Below are 20,122 nucleotides of genomic sequence, written 5' to 3' on the forward strand. Positions count from 1 at the left end.
TTTTTGCTCAATGAGCAGTTGCAGGCCTCTCTCTTTATTGGCTTGGACAGCAAGAGGGTTCTGTGGTGAGGGTTGTCCAGGGCAGTACCCCTCTACCAGATGTGTAGATATAATTTTTTTTTCTTTTCCACAGTATATATATATATATATTTTTCAATGCAGTTTATTCAGGAACATTGAACAATCCTCGGACCCCGGGGAAAGCCAGCCCACAGCTTAAATAGCCTCTGGGTAGCCAACCCAGGCGTGCCACGGGGGCAATGCAGATAGGTCCACCTACATGGAAGCAAGCCAGATCCTCGGCCTTAGCCAAATGTGGAGTTGTTCGTGACAGAGAGCACTCACCATCGGGAAGGTGGAAGGCAGAAACCAGCTCCATCTTTAAGGCATAGCATTCCGCAGCTCTCTACAGTTCCCCCTTTTTGTTTTGGACGCATCAGGCAAGAGTAGAGGTCTGATCTCTGATATTAGAAATAAATTGGGACTTTGTACAGATGTTCATTTAGGTGTCATCCACCCAAAGAGCATCAGACCCGTCCGATACCTTTTTCTCAGAGGCGGGACCTGGGGCATCAACCCGCATGCAATCAGACATGCTCTTCTCTGGGTCCAAAGCGGCTGACCCTGAGTGCAGTGCTTAGCCTCGCATCTTGAGCGTATCATTTTAGCTTTTTATGGTATCCAACCATGCTTGGGGAGAATGTCCTGCTTCAATGGCTGTAAAGGCCTGAATGATCATGGCTGCATCACACTGTTGTGAGACTCTAATCTTGCATATATACCACAGGCAAACCAAGGAGACCAACACCAGAAGGCCTGCTAACACTCCCATGCCCGCCCATTCCTTCGGATTATCAACATGGATTGCTGCAGCCATGAATCATCTGTGTAGATATAATTTTAAATCAGGAATTATGACACTACAATTATAACACTGATTTCATTCTTTTCTATCTTCATGATTCCATGTATGTTTTCCAAGTGAGAGAAACATTATTGAAAGGTTTATTTGGATTACATTGAACCTGAAAGTCAACTGAAAATATAGGCACTTTCATAATATCATTTTATTTAGTGACCATAGATCTTGTCTATTTTATCGTAGACGCTAACACTGTTGCTATTACTTTGTTATTTGGATTACACTTCAGTTTGTTTCTTTATCTTTCATTTCCAATGACATCTCATTTGGTTCAGGGCTATCATCCAACGTCACATGTTTCTTTCTAGGAAAGTAGAAAAGTCAAATAAAACAGAAGTGGAGACTTGTACTATGAAACCATACCTCAAGGAAAGACGAAAGAGTAAATGGAAACATACAGACAGTTGAAGCACCGAGATCAGATGCTGTCTGTCAGAACTGCATGAGCATTTGTGCGCTAGACACACTGAAGACTGAAGGTTAATCTCAGATTCAGTGTTTAATGAGAGATTGATGGCTGCATAACACCTTATGTTGGTGTATATCTGTATTCTCTCTGTCTCTCTGTCTCTCTCTGTCTCTGTCTCTGTCTCTCTCTCTCTCTCTCTCTCTCTCTCTCTCTATATATATATATATATATATATATATATATGTTTCCTAGATGAAAACGGAAAGTGGAATGACAGGTAAACTTATATACTGAACAGGACAGACTGTATAACAGCAACACACACTATATATAATTATGGACACATGTGCACACACACAGCTTCCCTTCTGATAGACTCCCAGGCCCTGCTTGCTTCCCCAGACCCCCAGCTTTCAGTCTCACAGCCCTTGTTTCCCACTCCCTGATGCAGGAAGCCCCAGTGTGATCTCCTCATTTGCTGCACACTGACCCGCTCTGCTCACTGTCCAACTGCATTGCATTGCATTGCATCTTGATTTCTGCCTGGATTTTTTTTTTCTGAAAATATATAGGCACCAGTTGAAACCAAAAATGAAGCAGTTCAAGATTTGTAAGAATTTCATGTGAGAGACTTTTTTCCTATTTTGGAACGTTGAGAATGTTCTTTTAATGACTTAATGCTATCCATGTCAAAGAAAAGAAAGAAAAAAAGGAAAGAGAAAGAAACGAAAAGAATGAGAGAGAAAGAAAAAAGGAAAAGTAGAAAGAAGGAAAAAGTGAGAAAGGAAGAAAGAAAGAAAAAAGAAAGATAAAAGTGAGAGGAAGAAAGAGTAATTAAAAGAAGGAAGGAAAAAAAAAAGAAGAGAGAGAGAAGAAAGGAAGTAAGGAAACAATGAAAACTGCCAGAAAGGACACTGGATCTGCAGCAGTGATGAACGTTTGGAGAACACCGCCACCTGCTGGCCATGGCCTTAGTGCTTCTGCTTTCAGTGTCCTCTGCAAAAGTCCCCTCACTTGCCAAGGAGCTCAAGCCTGTTCACCACTTTCTCTTCCATCAGATTCAGTTTACTACGTCATATAGCTAGGGCTTTCATCCTATGAAGCTGAGTTAGTATTTTACAGGAAGATGAAGATGGGTTGATTTTCATTCTTCTACAGGCAATCATCCAGTCGGACGAGAGCAATTAGTTGAAGATAGTCTCTTGTTTCCACTGTTTTGTATTCTTTCTTAAAAATGAGGGTCAGTGGGTGTGAGGACTTCAGCCTGTGTTTTCAACTCTATTCCATTGAGGAACCGCATGTTTCAATTCCAATGCCATGTTGAGTTTATTGCTGTCGTTCTGCACTGTGAAACAGAGGATGGCGAGGCCTGCACCAGTCCTCTTTGTATTCAGTATCGCTGTAGGCTTTGCACTCAATTAGTAATTATAAACAATGTTAATTTTAACTAAGCCCAACATACACGTGTTATATCGTTTTAGAATATGAAAGCGCTATCATAGCCATGCTTGTGTGTTTGCATTTGCATGTGCATAGAGTGTGGCCTGAATAATACAGTGCTCCATGTACATGTCTGCGTGTCCTCCTCAGTGTCAGGATTACAGGCGTGGACACCTGTGCTGGAAAACCATCAGGCATTTCTGAACTTACTGACTGGTAATCTCCCCAGTGCCTGTGTTACTTATTAATAAATCTCCAAATATTTACAGGATTTCTGTATGAAAAACTCATTGATATAGTGTCTGTCAGAAAAGAAAGCTGACAAATATGGATATTGAAATAGATCTGGAATAAAGGGGGAATGTTACTCTTTGATAAAGAAAAAATAAAATAAGGAAGAAAAACAGTTTCTGACTTTTCAGTTGATTGGAACGGAAGCAAAAAAATAAAAAATGAAAAGTTGTGCTTGACCATGTTAAATGACACAAAGAGAAAGGAAGGAAAATGGGGGTCTCTCACAGTGTGGTGTTAGTAATTGTCAGTTGGGATTATAGATTAATCTACATTTCAATCTTAAGGTGCCATAGAATAATGAAAGAGCAAGAGCAGTTAGATTTCTGAGAGTAAAAGCAAAGTGCTGAAATCCTTGTCACAAGTTTTGAAATCGGTGCTCAGAGACACAAGGAGCTACAAGATCGTGTACAGATACAACCAATTAAATCAGGGAAACCCAGGCAATGAAAGAGAAAATCAGTAAAGAGATGATTTAAAGACAGAGTCATAGATCTTAGAACTGAAGAATTCAGTGTCAAAGGAAAATGCAGGGACAGCTTCAAAGCACAAATGAGGGGCCTTTGTCACGAATGAGTGAGTGTGTGAAAGTGTAGTTATGCCTCTGAGAGAGACAGATACACCGATGAGAGAATGAGAGAAAGAGAGACAGAAATAAACAGATGAGAGAGAAAGAGATCACACACAAGCTACAAGTTACATGGTGAGTGCTGTGGATGGAGGTCACCTGTCAGGTGTTGGTCCTCCAGGCACACCCTGGGTTCCAGTAATCCAACTCAGTCAACAGGCTTGAAATGCAAGTCTATCACACATTAAGCCCTCAGGACAGCATGACAATAATTAGATATCTAATATACAGTGATGATTACATTGAAGCTTTATATCAATTTATATTATACATAATGAAGGCAATTTGAAGAAATCATTTTACTGCTTTAAATTTTGGAAAATTTTAAGGTATACCATTACTTCAACAAAATTTAACTTAGAAAATTTTGCATCATACTTTGAATTATAAATTAAATATTTTTATACTTGATATAAATAAAACACAATTGTATTGCCATAACAGTTATAAATTTTTTACAGGAAATTCTGTCTTCAAAATAGGCACATAAATTTCAAACAAAAACTTTTTATCTCTGTTGTAATATTAAAACAATTCGATTTAGAAAAAGAAAACCTGTAAAACAGCATTCAGAGGGAAGATGTGAAAGAGGAAGCAAGAATGAAAATCAAAATGGTTTAGAAAAATTCCCAGACAAAACCAGATAATGTGTTAAAGAAAGTGGGGTGGCTTTCAGAAAGTGAAAATCAGTGTTTCCTCTATTTAAGACACATCCACACAGGATGGGCTTCAGAGAACCTAGAGGGGAAGGTTCAGGACCACAGAGCCCAGAGGACCAGCAGCATCTGCAACATCCACAATGTCGAAGCCCTGTGCCTTCCTGACGGTCCTGGTGGTGCTGAGCTGCTGGTCAACCTGCTCTCTAGGATGTGACCTGCCTCACACACATAACCTCAGGAACAAGAGAGCCTTGACACTCCTGGCACAAATGAGGAGACTCTCCCCTGTCTCCTGCCTCAAGGACAGAAAGGACTTTGGATTCCCTCTGGAGAAGGAGAATGTCCAGCAGATCCAGAAGACTCAAGCCATCCCTGTCTTGAATGAGCTGACCCAGCAGGTCCTGAGCCTCTTCAGCTCAAAGGACTCCTCTTCTCCTTGGAAGACAACCCTCCTAGACACATTCTGCAGCGGCCTCCTCCAGCAGCTCCAGGATCTGCAGGCCTGTCTGAGGCAGCAGGTCGGGGTGCAGGAATCTCCCCTGACCCAGGAGGACCCCGTGGAGGCTGTGAGGAAGTACTTCCATAGGATCACTGTCTACCTGAGAGAGAAGAAACGCAGCCCCTGTGCCTGGGAGGTTGTCAGAGTACAAGTGTGGAGAGCCCTGTCTTCCTCAGCCCACTGGCTGGCCAGACGGAGAGAGGAGGAGGACTGAGTCCTGAGCCAAAGTGGAGAGGACTGTGCTGGACTAGGACACTCTATCTTGCTTCATGAGCTTCCTTTAAAACTCTCATTCATTTTGGGATGAATATAGTCATCCTGACCAGATGTTTCAGCGAAACAGAGCAAAGTTTTTGTATATGTAAAAGCATTTTTTTTCTTTATCCATTAGGTCTTATTTATTTATTTATTTATTTAATTTCAGGCATTTATTTTAAAGCTTACTGTCTTATTGTTTCTTTAATGTACCAAACCATCATTTGTAATCAAACAATTTGCACTCAAATAAAATTGTTTTATAAAACACTTTTCATTAGTAAATTCAGTATGTTTTTCAATTTTTCCAATGCTTTTAACATTATTCTCATCACCATAAAAATTAAACAAATAATCAGTATTAAAAAATCAGACTGGATATTGAGGGATCCTGTGCAGTGTTTACATAAACCCTTGAACTTTCTCTGCTCATCTCCAGTCTACATTATGCTTCTGGAGGTTTAGCCAGCATTCTGTGCAATGGAAAGCCAGAGAATCTTGCTCCCTCACACTGTTACATAGTCCTTTTTGACCTAAAATTTTTTAGATTAATTTTCTGTTTGACTTCCATGACCTCTGGTACCTACCATCTACTCTCAACTTTGACAGGTTTACCTGTTCTGTAATCCAAATATGAGTGAGATCATGTACAGCAGCATAAAATAGATCAAGAAGAATGACTCAGCTGCCTTCATAGCACAGACAAAAATATACCATGGAAAACCTGGGATTAACCCCATTCATAATAACCTCAAGAACCAGCCTTGGAATAAATCCCAGTAGGGGAGCCAAATACCACCATAATCAAACTTTTCTATTAGTACTATTTGCACTCATTTCATGGGCTTTTCTCTTTCCCCTTCTCAATGATTATTCTTCTTTTCTTCTTCATCATCGTCATCCACTTCTTCCTCTTCCTTTTTCTCCTTCTTGTCCTCACCCTCCTCCTCCTTTATTTTTGTCTTTCTTTTTAGTACAACACCATCTTTAGAACTAGGGTAGCTTCTTTCTGGGTCCCCATTCTTGAGCCATTTCTGAATCTCCATCTCCCAGCAGCCAACATTTGCCACAGTTTCTCAGCTCTAGAGGTGATTTTACCTTCACTTTTCAAGATGAGATATATATTTTTTTATCTCACTTGGTCTTGTTCACTCAGTCATAACCTTTTTTAGGTCATTTGTACAACTCACCTGTTGTGTCCATGACGCTCCCTTGGTGTATCACGCACCCCTCTGGATCTTACCTTCCTTCCACTCCCTCTTCTGTGAATGATTCTTGAGCCCAGAAAATCAGCCTTTTATTTTCTGCTCAGTGGTCAGGTGTGGGTCTCTGGGTCTATTGGTTTAGACTGCAACTGAGTTCTGTGGTAAGAGTTATCCAGTGCAGTAGGTCTCTTTAGATTAATAGCTATAATTTGAAATCAGGTATTGTGATTCTACAAATACAACCCCGCTTTTAATTATTTGGTAGCTTTGATTCCATATGTCCTTTAAAGTGATACTTCTGGGAGAAACATTATTGAAAGTTTCATTTGGATTTTATGGGCCCAGAATATCACTTGAAAGATTGCTTTCATAACATTATTTTATTTAATGTCCATAGCTTTTGTCTATTTTATCTTAGTAGCTAACGTAGTTATTATTACTTTGGTTTTTTGTTGTTGTTGTTTTGTTTTGTTTTTGTTTTTGATGGCACATCAGTTCCTTTCTCTCACTTCAACTTTCTGTGATCTCATATTTTTGGATTCAATGCCACAAAATAACATCAGAGTTTTTTTCCAGCTCAGAAGAAAAAAAAAAGAAACACAGAAGTGGAGACTTCTGCCATGAAACCAACTACTCCAGGAAAGATGAAATATTACATGGTAAAATACATACAGTTGAAGGACTGAGAGCAGTTGCTGTCTGTCAGACACAATGGAGACTGATGATTAATCTCAAATTCAATGTTCAATAAGAAATTGATGGGTGACAAATGGTTTATACGGGACTCAGTGTCCTACACCGTAACTGAAAGTGGAATTATAGATAAACTTATGTAATATACATAATGTACCATGTAATAGGAGTTCATACTATATTTGATTACATACATGTGCACATACACAGCTCTTTTTTCTGATACACTCCCTGTATGTCCCTGCATTCCCTGAACCCATCTTTCAGTTCACAGCCCTTGCCCACCTTCTCCAGACCCCCATGTAAAATGGCCCAGTTCTGCGCCTCATTACCCAGCTCTGCTCACTGCACAATTGTTTACTATTACATCTTGACTCCTGAGTGATATTTTTTCTTAAAATGCATAACCATGTATGAAACCAAAAAATTAAGCTGTTCAAGGTTTATTTAAAAAAAAAAACCTTGCATTTGAGGAATATTCTCTTATTTTTTAAACTTAGAGAATGTTCTTCTAATGACCTATTGCTGAATGAAATGAAAAGGAAGGAAGGGGAGAAAAGAAAGAGAGAAAGGAAAGAAAGAAGGAAGGAAGGAAAGAAAAAAGAGAGAAAGAAAGAAATGAAGAAAGAAAGGAAGGAAGGAAGGAAGGAGGAATGAAAGAATGAAAAAAGAAAGAAAGGAACGAAAGGAAAAAAGAAAGAAAGCGAAAGAAAAAAGAAAGAAAAAAGAAAGGAAGAAAGAGAAAGAAAAAAGAAAGAAAGAGAAAGAAAGGAAGAGAAGGAAAGAAAGAAAGAAAGAAAGAAAGAAAGAAAGAAAGAAAGAAAGAAAGAAAGAAAGAAAGAAAGAAAGAAAGAAAGAAAGAAAGAAAGAAAGAAAGAAAGAAAGAAAGAAAGAAAGAAAGAAAAAGGAAACAAAATCTTCAAAGCTGAACAATACTTAGAGACGGGCTCCATCTACCGGCCATGGCCTGCAAAGAACAAACTGAGTCCAAAGGTGGCAACTTCTCCAGAGAATTCAGTTCCTTGGCAGTTTCCTCCACACTAAAACAAGCTTTCCCCCAGAAGAACCGACATTAGTTTGGAGGATTTCATTTCCTTCACTTCTCATCCGAGGGAGGGAAAATGCTCTCAGGTTCATGTCCTCAGCGTTCATGTCTTCTGAACCGACGTTTAGCAAGTCGGCTACACAGGCACAAAACGGTCACTGTGAGTCTTTTCCCTCAAGCCTTCTACAGTCGAAGTTCTCTGGAGAAGGAGGAGTCTTTCTGTAGTCTCGTCAGGAGCTATTCACAACCAAGCTCACAGTTTCTGATGATTAAGGAAAACATTTGGACTGCATCGTGCAACTGAGCAAACCAACCCAGAGCTAGGAATGCGGGTGTCCTCTGAACCCACAGAAGAGTCTCTGCCTGCTGCTCTGCCTGCTGGTACCGGAAACAATGAGCTGGGTAAATGCGCGGGTTTGAACTGCCTTTTGATCTGAGACTTCAAGCGTTCGGATAACATCTTCCACAGAGGAACGTGCCACATCTTGTAAAATGAATCCAGGTTCCGGTCATGGTCACACTGTTAAATTTTGACTTTTATATCATCCTCGTTATTACTATTATCATGATTTATTATAGTTTATTCAATTTGTATTCTGGCTGTGGCCCCGCCCTCATCGCCTCCCAATGCCACCTCCCTACCCAATACTACTCAGTTATTGAAAACAAGGAAATCATGAATTATGCATTCAAATGGAGGCAACAAGAAAAGATCATGTTGAGTGATGTATCACAGAAGCAGAAAGACACACATGGTGTTTTCATACTCATAAGTGGTTATTAGACATATATTATAGGATAAACATACTAAAATCTATATCCCTTAAGAAGCGACACAATAAGGAAGACCCTAGAAAAATGCTCATTCAGAAGGACAAAAGCTATAGACGCTGGAAGCAGGAGAAAACTGGGAACAGGACAGGAGCCTACAACAGATGGACTCTGAAAGAATCTACTGATAGAGGTATCAAAGCAAAAGCTGAGACCCATAACCAAATTATGGGCAAAATCTATGGACGTTAATGAAGGAAGGGGGAAATAGAAAGACCTGGAGGAGACAGGATCTCCAAAAAGAGACTAACAGACCCCCAAAAAACTGGGCCTGGGTGCCCTGGATAGACTGGTACCTCAACTATGGGCACTCTTAATTGTTTCAGAAAACCTAGTTCTTAATCCTAATGGAACAAGCTCTGTGGTTTTGCCCATACCAGCACAGAGATTCTATTTTTTTTTATAGTTTAACATTTATTACTTTATCACAGTTTATTTGCTTTGTATCCCAGCTGTAGCACCCTCCATTTCCTCCCAGTCTCACCCACCAACCAGTTTCTGCACCAATGCCATTTCCTAGTCCACTGAAATGGGAGGACCTTGTCCCCTTCCATCTGACCCTCGACTACCACGTCTCATCAGGGCTGGCTGCATCATCATCCTCTGTGGACTGGCAAGGCTACACCCCCACCACTGGGAGGTGATTACAGAGCTGTTAGCTGAGTTCATGTCAGAGAAACCCTTTGCTCCCCTTAATAGAAAATCCACTTAGAAACTAAGCTGCCCATGGGCTTTATCTGAGCAGAGGGTCTAGGTCCTCTCCATGCATGGTCCTTGGTTGGAGTATCAGTCTCTGCAGGCCCCCCTCGGCTCAGATGTTTGGGCTGTGTTGGTCTTCTTGTGGAGTTCCTGATCCCTCCAGGTCTTTCTATCTCACTCTTATTCCATGAGGTTTTCTGCACTCTGTCCAAAGAATGGCCATGAGTTTCAGTATCTCCTTCAATCAATATCCTGATGGGTAGAGTCCTTTAGAGGTCCCCTTAGAAGGCTCCTGTCCTGGTCCCTGTCTTCTCCAACTTCCCATGTCTATCCTGAGGATTAAGCATATTCCCTAGGATCCTCCTTGTTGCTTAGCTTCTTTGGGCCTATAGATTTTAGTATGTTTATTCTCTATTATATGGCTAATATCCACTTATAAGTGAGTATATACCATATGAGTCTTTCTGCTTCTGGGTTAACTCATTCAGCATGATCTTTTCTAATTCCCACCATTTGCCTGAAATTTTCACAATGTCCTAGTTTTTAATTGCTGAGTAGTATTCCATTGTGTAAATGTACCACGATTTCTGCATCCATTGTTCAATTGAGGGGGTGTCTAGGTTGTTTCCAGATTCTGGCGATTATGAATAATGCTGCTATGAACATAGTGGAGCAAATGTCCTTGTTGTGTACTTGAGCATTTTTCGGCTAAATGCCTAGTTGCAATATGGCTGGATCTTGATGTAGCATACTCCTAATTTTCCGAGAAAGCACCAGATTGGTTTCCAAAATGGTTGCTCTAGGTTGCATACCCACCAGCAATGGGAGGAGGGTTCCCCTTTCTCCACACCCTCTCTGCATGTGTCATCACTTGAGTTTTTTATTTTATCCATTCTGATGTGTGTGAGGTTGAATCTCAGGTTGTTTTGAATTGCATTTGCTGAATGACTAAGGACGTTGAGCATTTCTTTAGGAGTTTCTCTGCCATTTCATATTTCTTTTTCCACCCATCATCTCTGAGTTCTGCTGGACACTTGGAGGGAGGAAGACAGTGTGCATCTGTATGTATGGAAATCCTAGAGCTTTATCAACTTCTTCTTAAGAGTGAGCTGTCAACTAATGATCCATCCAGTAGGACCAACGCCATTTGTTGAAGATGCTGTCATATTTCCAGTGTGTAATTGTGTATTCTCTGTAAAAAAAAAAAAACAAGCTGTCAGTAGGTGTGAAGACTTAGGTCATGGTCTTCCATTTTACTTCAACAATCAACTATCTGTTTTTATTATACTCACATGCTTTTTAAAAATCACTAGGCTTCTGTAATATACAAATTATAACAACCCCATTACATACACATGCTGTGTGTTTGCATTTCCATGTGCATACAGTGTGGCCAGATGTCTTTCAATGTTGGGCTTTTACTCCCATCACTTTCTACCTAGTTTTCTGTGACAAGTCCTTTCCCTTAAGCTAGCACTCACCACTGCGGTGAGACTGACTGGCCTTTGAGGTAGTTGTGGCTGTTATTGGTTATCAACTTGACTACAACTGAAAGATGAAAGCCCAACTGTAGGGTCACAGGTGTGAGGGAGTTTTCCTTAAATTGGGGTGGGGAGATCCACTGCCAATCAGAATCTTTAAGATGGGAAAATACAGCATAAATCTAACCTGTGAAGTGTGGAGACTCACTGCTAATGTGGGCCCCACCTTCTGCTGGAAGCCTGCATAGGAGGATAAATGAAGGAAGCTTTGCTGTTGGTCTGCATGTTCTCCCCTCACTAGCAAGTCCATTCCTGTACTAGTTTCGGAGCCTACTTGTTTTGCATTCTGGCACATACTGAATATCAACTAAGATATCCAGCCTTGTAGGATGAAAAGTTACTGGATTTTTGGACCTTCCATAAGTTAACAATGCTTTTTGCATTAGCTGGCCCACAGCCTAGAAGTAACTCTAATACCTCATACACATATATATGTATATGTACATAGAGAGAGAGAGAGTGAGAGAGGGACTCTGTCTATCAATGTTGTTACTCTAGAGAACACTGACTCATACAGCACTCCACGTAAATGACTGTGTCTTCTCCTCAGTGTCATGATTACAGGCATGTATTCTTTTACTAGCTTTTACATGGCTTATGGGCAATCGATCAATTATTTGTGCATTTACTGCAAGCATGTTCCTGACTGAAAATATCCCTAGTGGGTATTTTGTTTAATAATGAGTAAGGATAAAAAATTTACAATATTTGTGTATGATAAATTAATAGCAATTGTGATTTTCAGAAAAAGAGAATTGTCAGACTCTGATATTGTTGTAGAACCTAAAAAGACGATTGTACTGTTTGCTTAAGGAAGTGAGTAAGTAACACAACTTTCTGGTTATTCGGTTTACTGGGATGGAAGAATGTGACTTGCTGTGTTTGATGTTCAACCAAGTTAAGTGACTCAAAGAAGGAAAGAAAATAAGGATCTCTCAGCAGACACAGTCTTGCAAAGAAGAGTAAGGTGGGATTATAAATCAACCTATATTTCATTTGTAAGGTGCTCTGGAGTCATGAAAATGACAGAGAGTGACAGATTTCGGGGAAGAAGAAAAGTGTTAATATGCTTGAAAAGATTTCAAAGCAATAATCAGAAACACAGCTAGACACAAGATCATGCAAAAATATAACAGATAAAATGAGAAAATGCTGTTTCTTGTTTTCTCCTTCTTCCTATGTCAGTTTGCCTTTGTGAGTGAGGATTGATCATCTTACCCAGTTCCTGCCAGCTCAGCTTCTCTAGGTGTTCATTTGTGTATGTTCATCCTATATTATATGTCTAGTATCCACTTATAAGAGAGTATATACTGTGTGTGTCTTTCTGATTCTGGGATACGTCTCTCAGGATGATCTTTTCTAAATCCCACCATTTTGCCTGTAAATTTCATGATTTCCTTGTTTTTAACTGCTGAGTAGTATTCCATTGTTTAATTGTACCACCATTTCTGTATCCATTCCTCCTTTGAGGGACATCTGTGTTGTTTCTATGTTCTGACTGTTACGAATAAACCTGCTAGAAACATGGTTGAACTAATGTCCTTGTTGTGTACTTGAACATATTTTAGATATATGCAGGAGTGGTAGAGCTAGATAGGAAGCTCTCTATCCATGAAAAAGAAAAATCAGTGGAGAGGCACTATGAGGCAAAGACAGCAAGAAGTCTTTGAATCGAAGAATTCAATATATCAAAAGAAAACTCAGGGAGAGAATCAAAACACACATGAGGTGTTGTCACAAATGAGTGAGTGTGTGAATGTGTAATTTTGTACATGATGGAGAATGGGGAGAGAGAAAGCATGAACACTTTGCCAACTTGTAAATTTGTGCTAGGAGCCATGTTACAGTTGTGGGTTTCTTGATGTAAACATGGGTTCAAGAAAACAGACTGAGCTCATCAAGCTTCAAGGGGAAGCTGTTGTACACATTGTACCCTCATGATGGCTTACGAATCACTGGAAAAATAATTAGTATACAATGATGACTAAATTATCCTTTTATATATATTTATACTACAGTTGATAACTCAATCAGAGAACTTCAAATATAGAAAAAAGTTAAAGGACAGCACTATTTTTACATGTTTAAATTTAAACAAATTTGCATCACCAAGAACCTTTATAGGACAATTTACAAAAATTTTGTCTTTATACTAAATGTGTAAATGTGAAAAAAAATATCTGTTTTGTAATAATTAATGTCAATTCCGATCAGAAAATAGAACCTTAAAAACAACTTATGGAAGGCAGTAGTGAAAGAGGAAGCAATCATGAAAACCAAAATGGTATAAAAATGCACAGACACAAGCAGAAAATTAGTTAAAGAAAGTGAAAAGATATTAGAAAGTAAGAAAAAGGCATTCAGAAAGTGAAAAGTAGTGTGTCCCCTATTTAAGACACATCCACAAAGGACAGGCTTCAGAGAACATGGAGGGGAAGGTTCAGGACCACACAGCCCAGAGGACCAGCAGCATCTGCAACATTCACAATTTCGAGGCCCTGTGCCTTTTTGACGGTCCTGGTGGTGCTGAGCTACTGGTCACCCTGCTCTCTAGGATGTGACCTGCCTCACACACATAACCTGAAGAACAACAGTGCCTTGACACTCCTGGAACAAAAGAGGAGACTCTCCCTTATCTCCTGCCTCAAGGACAGAAAGGACTTTGGATTCCCTCTGGAGAAGGAGAATATCCAGCAGATCCAGAAAACCCAAGCCATCCCTGTCCTGAATGAGCTGACCCAGCAGGTCCTGAGCCTCTTCTGCTCAAAGGACTCCTCTTCTCCTTGGAGGATAACCCTCCTAGACACATTCTGCACCGGCCTCCTCCTGCAGCTCAAGGACCTGCAGGCTTGTGTGAGGCAGCAGGTGGGGGTGCAGGAATCTCCCCTGACTCACGAGGACCCCATGGAGGCTGTGAGGAAGTACTTCCACAGGATCACTGTCTACCTCAGAGAGAAGAAACACAGCCCCTGTGCCTGGGAGGTGGTCAGAGCACAAGTGTGGAGAGCCCTGTCTTCCTCAGCCCACTGGCTGGCCAGACGGAGAGAGGAGAAGGACTGAGTCCTGAGCCAAAGAGGAGAGGACTGTGCTGGACTAGGACACTCTATCTCGCTTCATGAGCTTCCTTTAAAACTCTCATTCATTTTGGGATGAATATAATCATCCTGACTAGATGTTTCAGCGAAACAGAGCAAACATTTTGTATATGAAAAAGCATTTGTTTCTTTATCCATGGTCTTATTATTTTTGTATTTATTTATTGATTATTTTACTATTTATATAATTTATTATGTATGTTAAATCTTGCTGTCTTATTTATATTAAATCTTTGTGGTGTTTATGTTAAATTTTGCTGTCTTAATTTTTCTTTAATGTAGTAAAATGTAGTTACCTTATGTATGTAAATTATTTTGTATTCAAATAAAATTATTTTATAAAACACTTTTCATTAGTTAATTCAGTATCTCTTTAAATTTTTCCACTGTTTTAACATTATACTCTGCACCATAAAAATCATACAGATAAACAGTATCCAAAAATCTGACTCGATATGCCACACAGTGTTTAAAATCCCTGGAAGCGTTTCCTTCCAGGAATGAATATAATCAACCTACCTAGATGTTTCAGCAAAACAGAAAAAAGTTTGTATATAAGTAAAAGCATTTGATTCTGTGTCCATTTGCTCATAACTGTTTATTTATTTATTAATTTTAATACTAACATAACTTAAGTATTTATGTTAATTCTTGTTTTCTTATTTTTCTTTGATGTACCAAAGCTTAATATTTCTTTATAATTTTTTTCTAAATATTTAATTATTTTATATTCAAATAAAACGCTTTTATAGTCACTTCTTGTTAGTAACTTTGGTATCTCTTCAAAATATTCAAATGTTGTCAAGAGTATAATCGGTACCATAAAAGTTAAATAAATAAACAGTATCCAGAAACAGATTGGATACACAGTACACTGCAGAATGTTTAGACAAATCCTACTGCCTCCCTCAACTTCTCTCAAGTTTACAGTATTCTTCTGCAGGTATCCCAGCATGCTGTGCAGTGGAATGCAGAGAATCTTGCCCTGTCACATTGTCTCTTAGTTCTCTTTGGCCTAATATTCCCCAGATTAGTCTTCCATCTGACTTCCATGACTTCTGGAGCCTTTGATGAGTTCAACTCTTTTGGGTTCTAGATATGAGTGAGACCGTGTAGAGCAATACAAAATAGATCAAGGAAAATGACTACCTCCCTTTACAGCACATACAAATATACCAAGAACAATCTGGGAAACAACCTCATTCAGAATAGCCTCAAGAACCAGCCCTTAGAGGAAGCCCACCAGGGGAGTGAACTGCCTCTAAAATTAGTCATTTCAAACATTGCTATTTCCTCTCAGTTTTATGGGCTTTGCTCCTTATTTTCCTCTCTTCTGATTCTTCTGCTTCTCCTGCTTCTACTCTTTTTTTCTTCTCCATCTCCTCCTCCTCTGTCTTTTGCTCTTCCTTCTTCTCAGTCTTCTACTTGTGCACAGTACAGCACCATTTCTTGGAGAATGAATAGCCTCTCTCAGGAGCCCTGTCCCTGAGGATAAGGGAATTGCTCTCTCCAGCAGCTGTCTGTTGCCATAGTTTCTCAGCTACAAGCCACACTGCCTCCATTTTCTGAGATGGAATTTTTGTCTGGCTTAGCCTTGTTCATTCTTTCATCGCTAATTTTAGGCCATTTGTGCAACTAACCTGTTGTGTCCAAGAACACTCTTCACTGTTGTCCTCTACTTCTGGCTCTTCCCATTCTTTAGTTTCCTCTTCTACAACGATCCTCGAGGTCAGCAAATCAGCCTTTTATTTTCTGCTCAGTGAGCAGTTGCAGGTCTCTCTGTTTATTGGCTTGGACAGCAAGAGGGTTCTGTGATGAGGGTTGTCCAGGGCAGTACCCCTCTACCAGATGTGTAGATGTAATTTTAAATCAGGAATTATGACACTACAATTATAACACTGATTTCATTCTTTTCTATCTTCATGATTCCATGTATGTTTTCCAAGTGAGAGAAACATTATTGAAAGGTTTATTTGGATTACATTGAACCTGAAAGTCAACTGAAAATATAGGCACTTTCATAATATCATTTTATTTAGTGACCATAGATCCTGTCTATTTTATCGTAGACGCTAACACTGTTGCTATTACTTTGTTATTTGGATTAAACTTTTTTTTCTTTACCTTTCATTGCCGATGACATCTCATTTGGTTCAGTTCCATCACCCAACGTCAGAAGTTTCTTTCTAGGAAAGTAGAAAGGAGAAATAAAATGAAAGTGGAGACTTCTACCATGAAACCATACCTCAAGGAAAGACAAAAGAGTAAATGGAAACGTACAGACAGTTGAAGCACTGAGAGCAGATGCTGTGTGTCAGAACTGCATGAGCATTTGTGCGCTAGACACACTGAAGACTGAAGGGTAATCTCAGATTCAGTGTTCAATAAGAGATTGATGGCTGCATAACACCTTATGTTTGTGTATATCTATATTCTCTCTGTCTCTCTTTCTCTCTCTCTCTCTCTCTCTCTATATATATATATGTTTCCTAGATGAAAACTGAAAGTGAATGACAGGTAAACTTATATACTGAACAGGACGGACTGTATAACAGCAACACACACTATATATAATTATGGACACATGTGCACACACACAGCTTCCCTTCTGATAGACTCCCAGGCCCTGCTTGCTTCCCCAGACCCCCAGCTTTCAGTCTCACAGCCCTTGTTTCCCACTCCCTGATGCAGGAAGCCCCAGTGTGATCTCCTCATTTGCTGCACACTGACCCGCTCTGCTCACTGTTCAACTGCATTGCATTGCATCTTGATTTCTGCCTAGATTTTTTTTTCTAAAAATATATAGGCACCAGTTGAAACCAAAAATGAAGCAGTTCAAGGTTTGGAAGAAATTCATGTGAGAGACTTTTTTTCTATTTTGGAACGTTGAGAATGTTCTTTTAATGACTTAATACTATCCATGTCAAAGAAAAGAAAGAAAGGAATGAGAAGAAAACGAAAAGAATGAGAGAGGAAGAAAAAAGGAAAAGTAGAAAGAAGGAAAAAGTGAGGAAGGAAGAAAGAAAGAAAAAAGAAAGATAAAGGTGAGAGGAAGAAAGAGTAATTAAAAGAAGGAAGAAGAAAAGAGAGAGAGAGAAAAAAAGAAGGAAGGAAACAATGAAACAGTGCCAGAAAGGACACTGGATCTGCAGCGGTGATGAACCTTTGGAGAACACCGCCACCTGCTGGCCATCGCCTTAGTGCTTCTGCTTTCAGTGTCCTCCTCAAAAGTCCCCTCACTTGCCAAGGAGCTCAAGCCTGTTCACCACTTTTCTTCCATTAGATTCAGTTTACTACGTCATATAGCTAGGGCTTTCATCCTATGAAGCTGAGTTAGTATTTTACAGGAAGATGAAGATGGGTTGATTTTCATTCTTCTACAGGCAATCACCCAGTCAGACGAGAGCCATTTGTTGAAGATAGTCTCTTGTTTCCACTGTTTAGTTTTGTATTCTTTGTATTCTTAAAAATGAGGGTCAGTCAGAGAAGAGCATGTCTGATTGCATGCGGGTTGATGCCCCAGGTCCCGCCTCTGAGAAATAGGTATCGGACGGGTCTGATGCTCTTTGGGTGGATGACACCTAAATGAACATCAGTACAAAGTCCCAATTTATTTCTAATATCAGAGATCAGACCTCTACTCTTGCCTGATGCGTCCAAAACAAAAAGGGGGAACTGTAGAGAGCTGCGTAATGCCGCGCCTGAAAGATGGAGCTGGTTTCTGCCTTCCACCTTCCCGATGGTGAGTGCTCTCTGTCACAAACAACTCCATATTTGGCTAAGGCTGAGGATCTGGCTTGCTTCCATGTATGTGGACCTATCTGCATTGCCCACATGGCATGCTGAGGTTGGCTACCCAGAGGCTATTTAAAGTGGGCTGGCTTTCCCCAGGGTCAGATGATTGTTCAAGGTTCCTGAATTAACTGCATTGAAAAAAAAAAAAAAAAAAAAAAAAGAGGGTCAGTGGGTGTGAGGACTTCTGCCTGTGTCTTCAGCTCTATTCCACTGAGCAAACACATGCTTTAATTCCAATGCCATGCTGACTCTATTGCTGTCGTTCTGCACTGTGAAACAGAGGATGGCGAGGCCTGCACCAGTCCTCTTTGTATTCAGTATCGCTGTAGGCTTTGCACTCAATTAGTAATTATAAACAATGTTAATTTTAACTAAGCCCAACATACACTTGTTATATCGTTTTAGAATATGAAAGCGCTATCATAGCCATGCTTGTGTGTTTGCATTTGCATGTGCATAGAGTGTGGCCTGAATAATACAGTGCTCCATGTACATGTCTGCGTGTCCTCCTCAGTGTCAGGATTACAGGCGTGGACACCTGTGCTGGAAAACCATCAGGCATTTCTGAACTTACTGACTGGTAATCTCCCCAGTGCCTGTGTTACTTTTTAATAAATCTCCAAATATTTACAGGATTTCTGTATGTAAATCTCATAGATATAGTGACCCGCAAGATAGCATGACAATAATTGGATATCTAATATACAGTGATGATTACATTGAACCTTTATATCACTTTATATAATACATAATGAAGGCAATTTGAAGAAATAATTTTAATGCTTTAAATATTGGAAAATATGAAGGTATACCATTACTTCAACAAATTTTAACTTAGAAAATTTTGTATCATACCTGGAATTATAAATTAAATATTTTTATACTTGATATAAATAAAAAAGCAATTGTATTGCCATAACAGTTATAAAATTTTTACAGGAAATTCTGTCTTCAAAATAGGCACATAAATTTCAAACAAAAACTTTTTATCTCTGTTGTAATATTAAAACAATTCGATTTAGAAAAAGAAAACCTGTAAAACAGCATTCAGAGGGAAGATGTGAAAGAGGAAGCAAGAATGAAAATCAAAATGGTTTAGAAAAATGCCCAGACAAAACCAGATAATGTGTTAAAGAAAGTGGGGTGGCTTTCAGAAAGTGAAAATCAGTGTTTCCTCTATTTAAGACACATCCACACAGGATGGGCTTCAGAGAACCTAGAGGGGAAGGTTCAGGACCACAGAGCCCAGAGGACAAGCAGCATCTGCAACATCCACAATGTCGAAGCCCTGTGCCTTCCTGACGGTCCTGGTGGTGCTGAGCTGCTGGTCAACCTGCTCTCTAGGATGTGACCTGCCTCACACACATAACCTGAAGAACAACAGTGCCTTGAAACTCCTGGCACAAATGAGGAGACTCTCCCCTGTCTCCTGCCTCAAGGACAGAAAGGACTTTGGATTCCCTCTGGAGAAGGAGAATGTCCAGCAGATCCAGAAGACTCAAGCCATCCCTGTCCTGAATGAGCTGACCCAGCAGGTCCTGAGCCTCTTCAGCTCAAAGGACTCCTCTTCTGCTTGGGAGACAACCCTCCTAGACACATTCTGCAGCGGCCTCCACCAGCAGCTCCAGGACCTGCAGGCCTGTCTGAGGCAGCAGGTCGGGGTGCAGGAATCTCCCCTGACCCAGGAGGACCCCGTGGAGGCTGTGAGGAAGTACTTCCACAGGATCACTGTCTACCTGAGAGAGAAGAAACACAGTCCCTGTGCCTGGGAGGTTGTCAGAGTACAAGTGTGGAGAGCCCTGTCTTCCTCAGCCAACTGGCTGGCCAGATGGAGAGAGGAAGAAGACTGAGTCCTGAGCCAAAGATGAGAGGACTGTGCTGGAGTAAGACACTCTATCTCACTTCATGAGCTGCCTTTAAAACTCTCATTCATTTTGGGATGAATATAATCATCCTGACTAAATGTTTCAGCGAAACAGACTGAAGTTTTTGTATATGTAAAAGCATTTTTTTTCTTTATCCATCAGGTCTTATTTATTTACTTATTTATTTATTTATTTATATAATTTCAGGCATTTATTTTAAAGCTTACTGTCTTATTGTTTCTTTAATGTA

The 20,122-nt window shown here is 39.9% G+C and overlaps 3 protein-coding genes across 3 annotated transcripts; all 3 read left to right on the top strand.

Moving 5' to 3' along the window:
* The first annotated feature begins 4,427 nt into the window (after positions 1–4,427).
* On the top strand, positions 4,428–5,409 carry LOC110543200 (interferon alpha-1-like). The gene has a single exon (XM_021629595.2). The coding sequence runs from the start codon at positions 4,490–4,492 to the stop codon at positions 5,060–5,062; it is 573 nt and encodes a 190-aa protein (XP_021485270.2). The 5' UTR covers positions 4,428–4,489; the 3' UTR covers positions 5,063–5,409.
* Positions 5,410–8,372: 2,963 nt separating this feature from the next.
* Positions 8,373–14,503, top strand: LOC132646698 (interferon alpha-1-like). The gene is made up of 2 exons (XM_060365212.1): positions 8,373–8,448; positions 13,513–14,503. Exons 1-2 carry the CDS (start codon positions 8,373–8,375, stop codon positions 14,175–14,177), a joined length of 741 nt encoding a protein of 246 aa, XP_060221195.1. The 3' UTR covers positions 14,178–14,503.
* A 4,473-nt stretch (positions 14,504–18,976) lies between these two features.
* LOC132646744 (interferon alpha-11-like) lies at positions 18,977–20,122 on the top strand. Its single transcript, XM_060365238.1, has one exon. The coding sequence runs from the start codon at positions 19,285–19,287 to the stop codon at positions 19,855–19,857; it is 573 nt and encodes a 190-aa protein (XP_060221221.1). The 5' UTR covers positions 18,977–19,284; the 3' UTR covers positions 19,858–20,122.

Source organism: Meriones unguiculatus, chromosome 12 (genome assembly GCF_030254825.1).
Source record: "Meriones unguiculatus strain TT.TT164.6M chromosome 12, Bangor_MerUng_6.1, whole genome shotgun sequence".
NCBI classification, from domain to species: Eukaryota; Metazoa; Chordata; class Mammalia; order Rodentia; family Muridae; genus Meriones; species Meriones unguiculatus.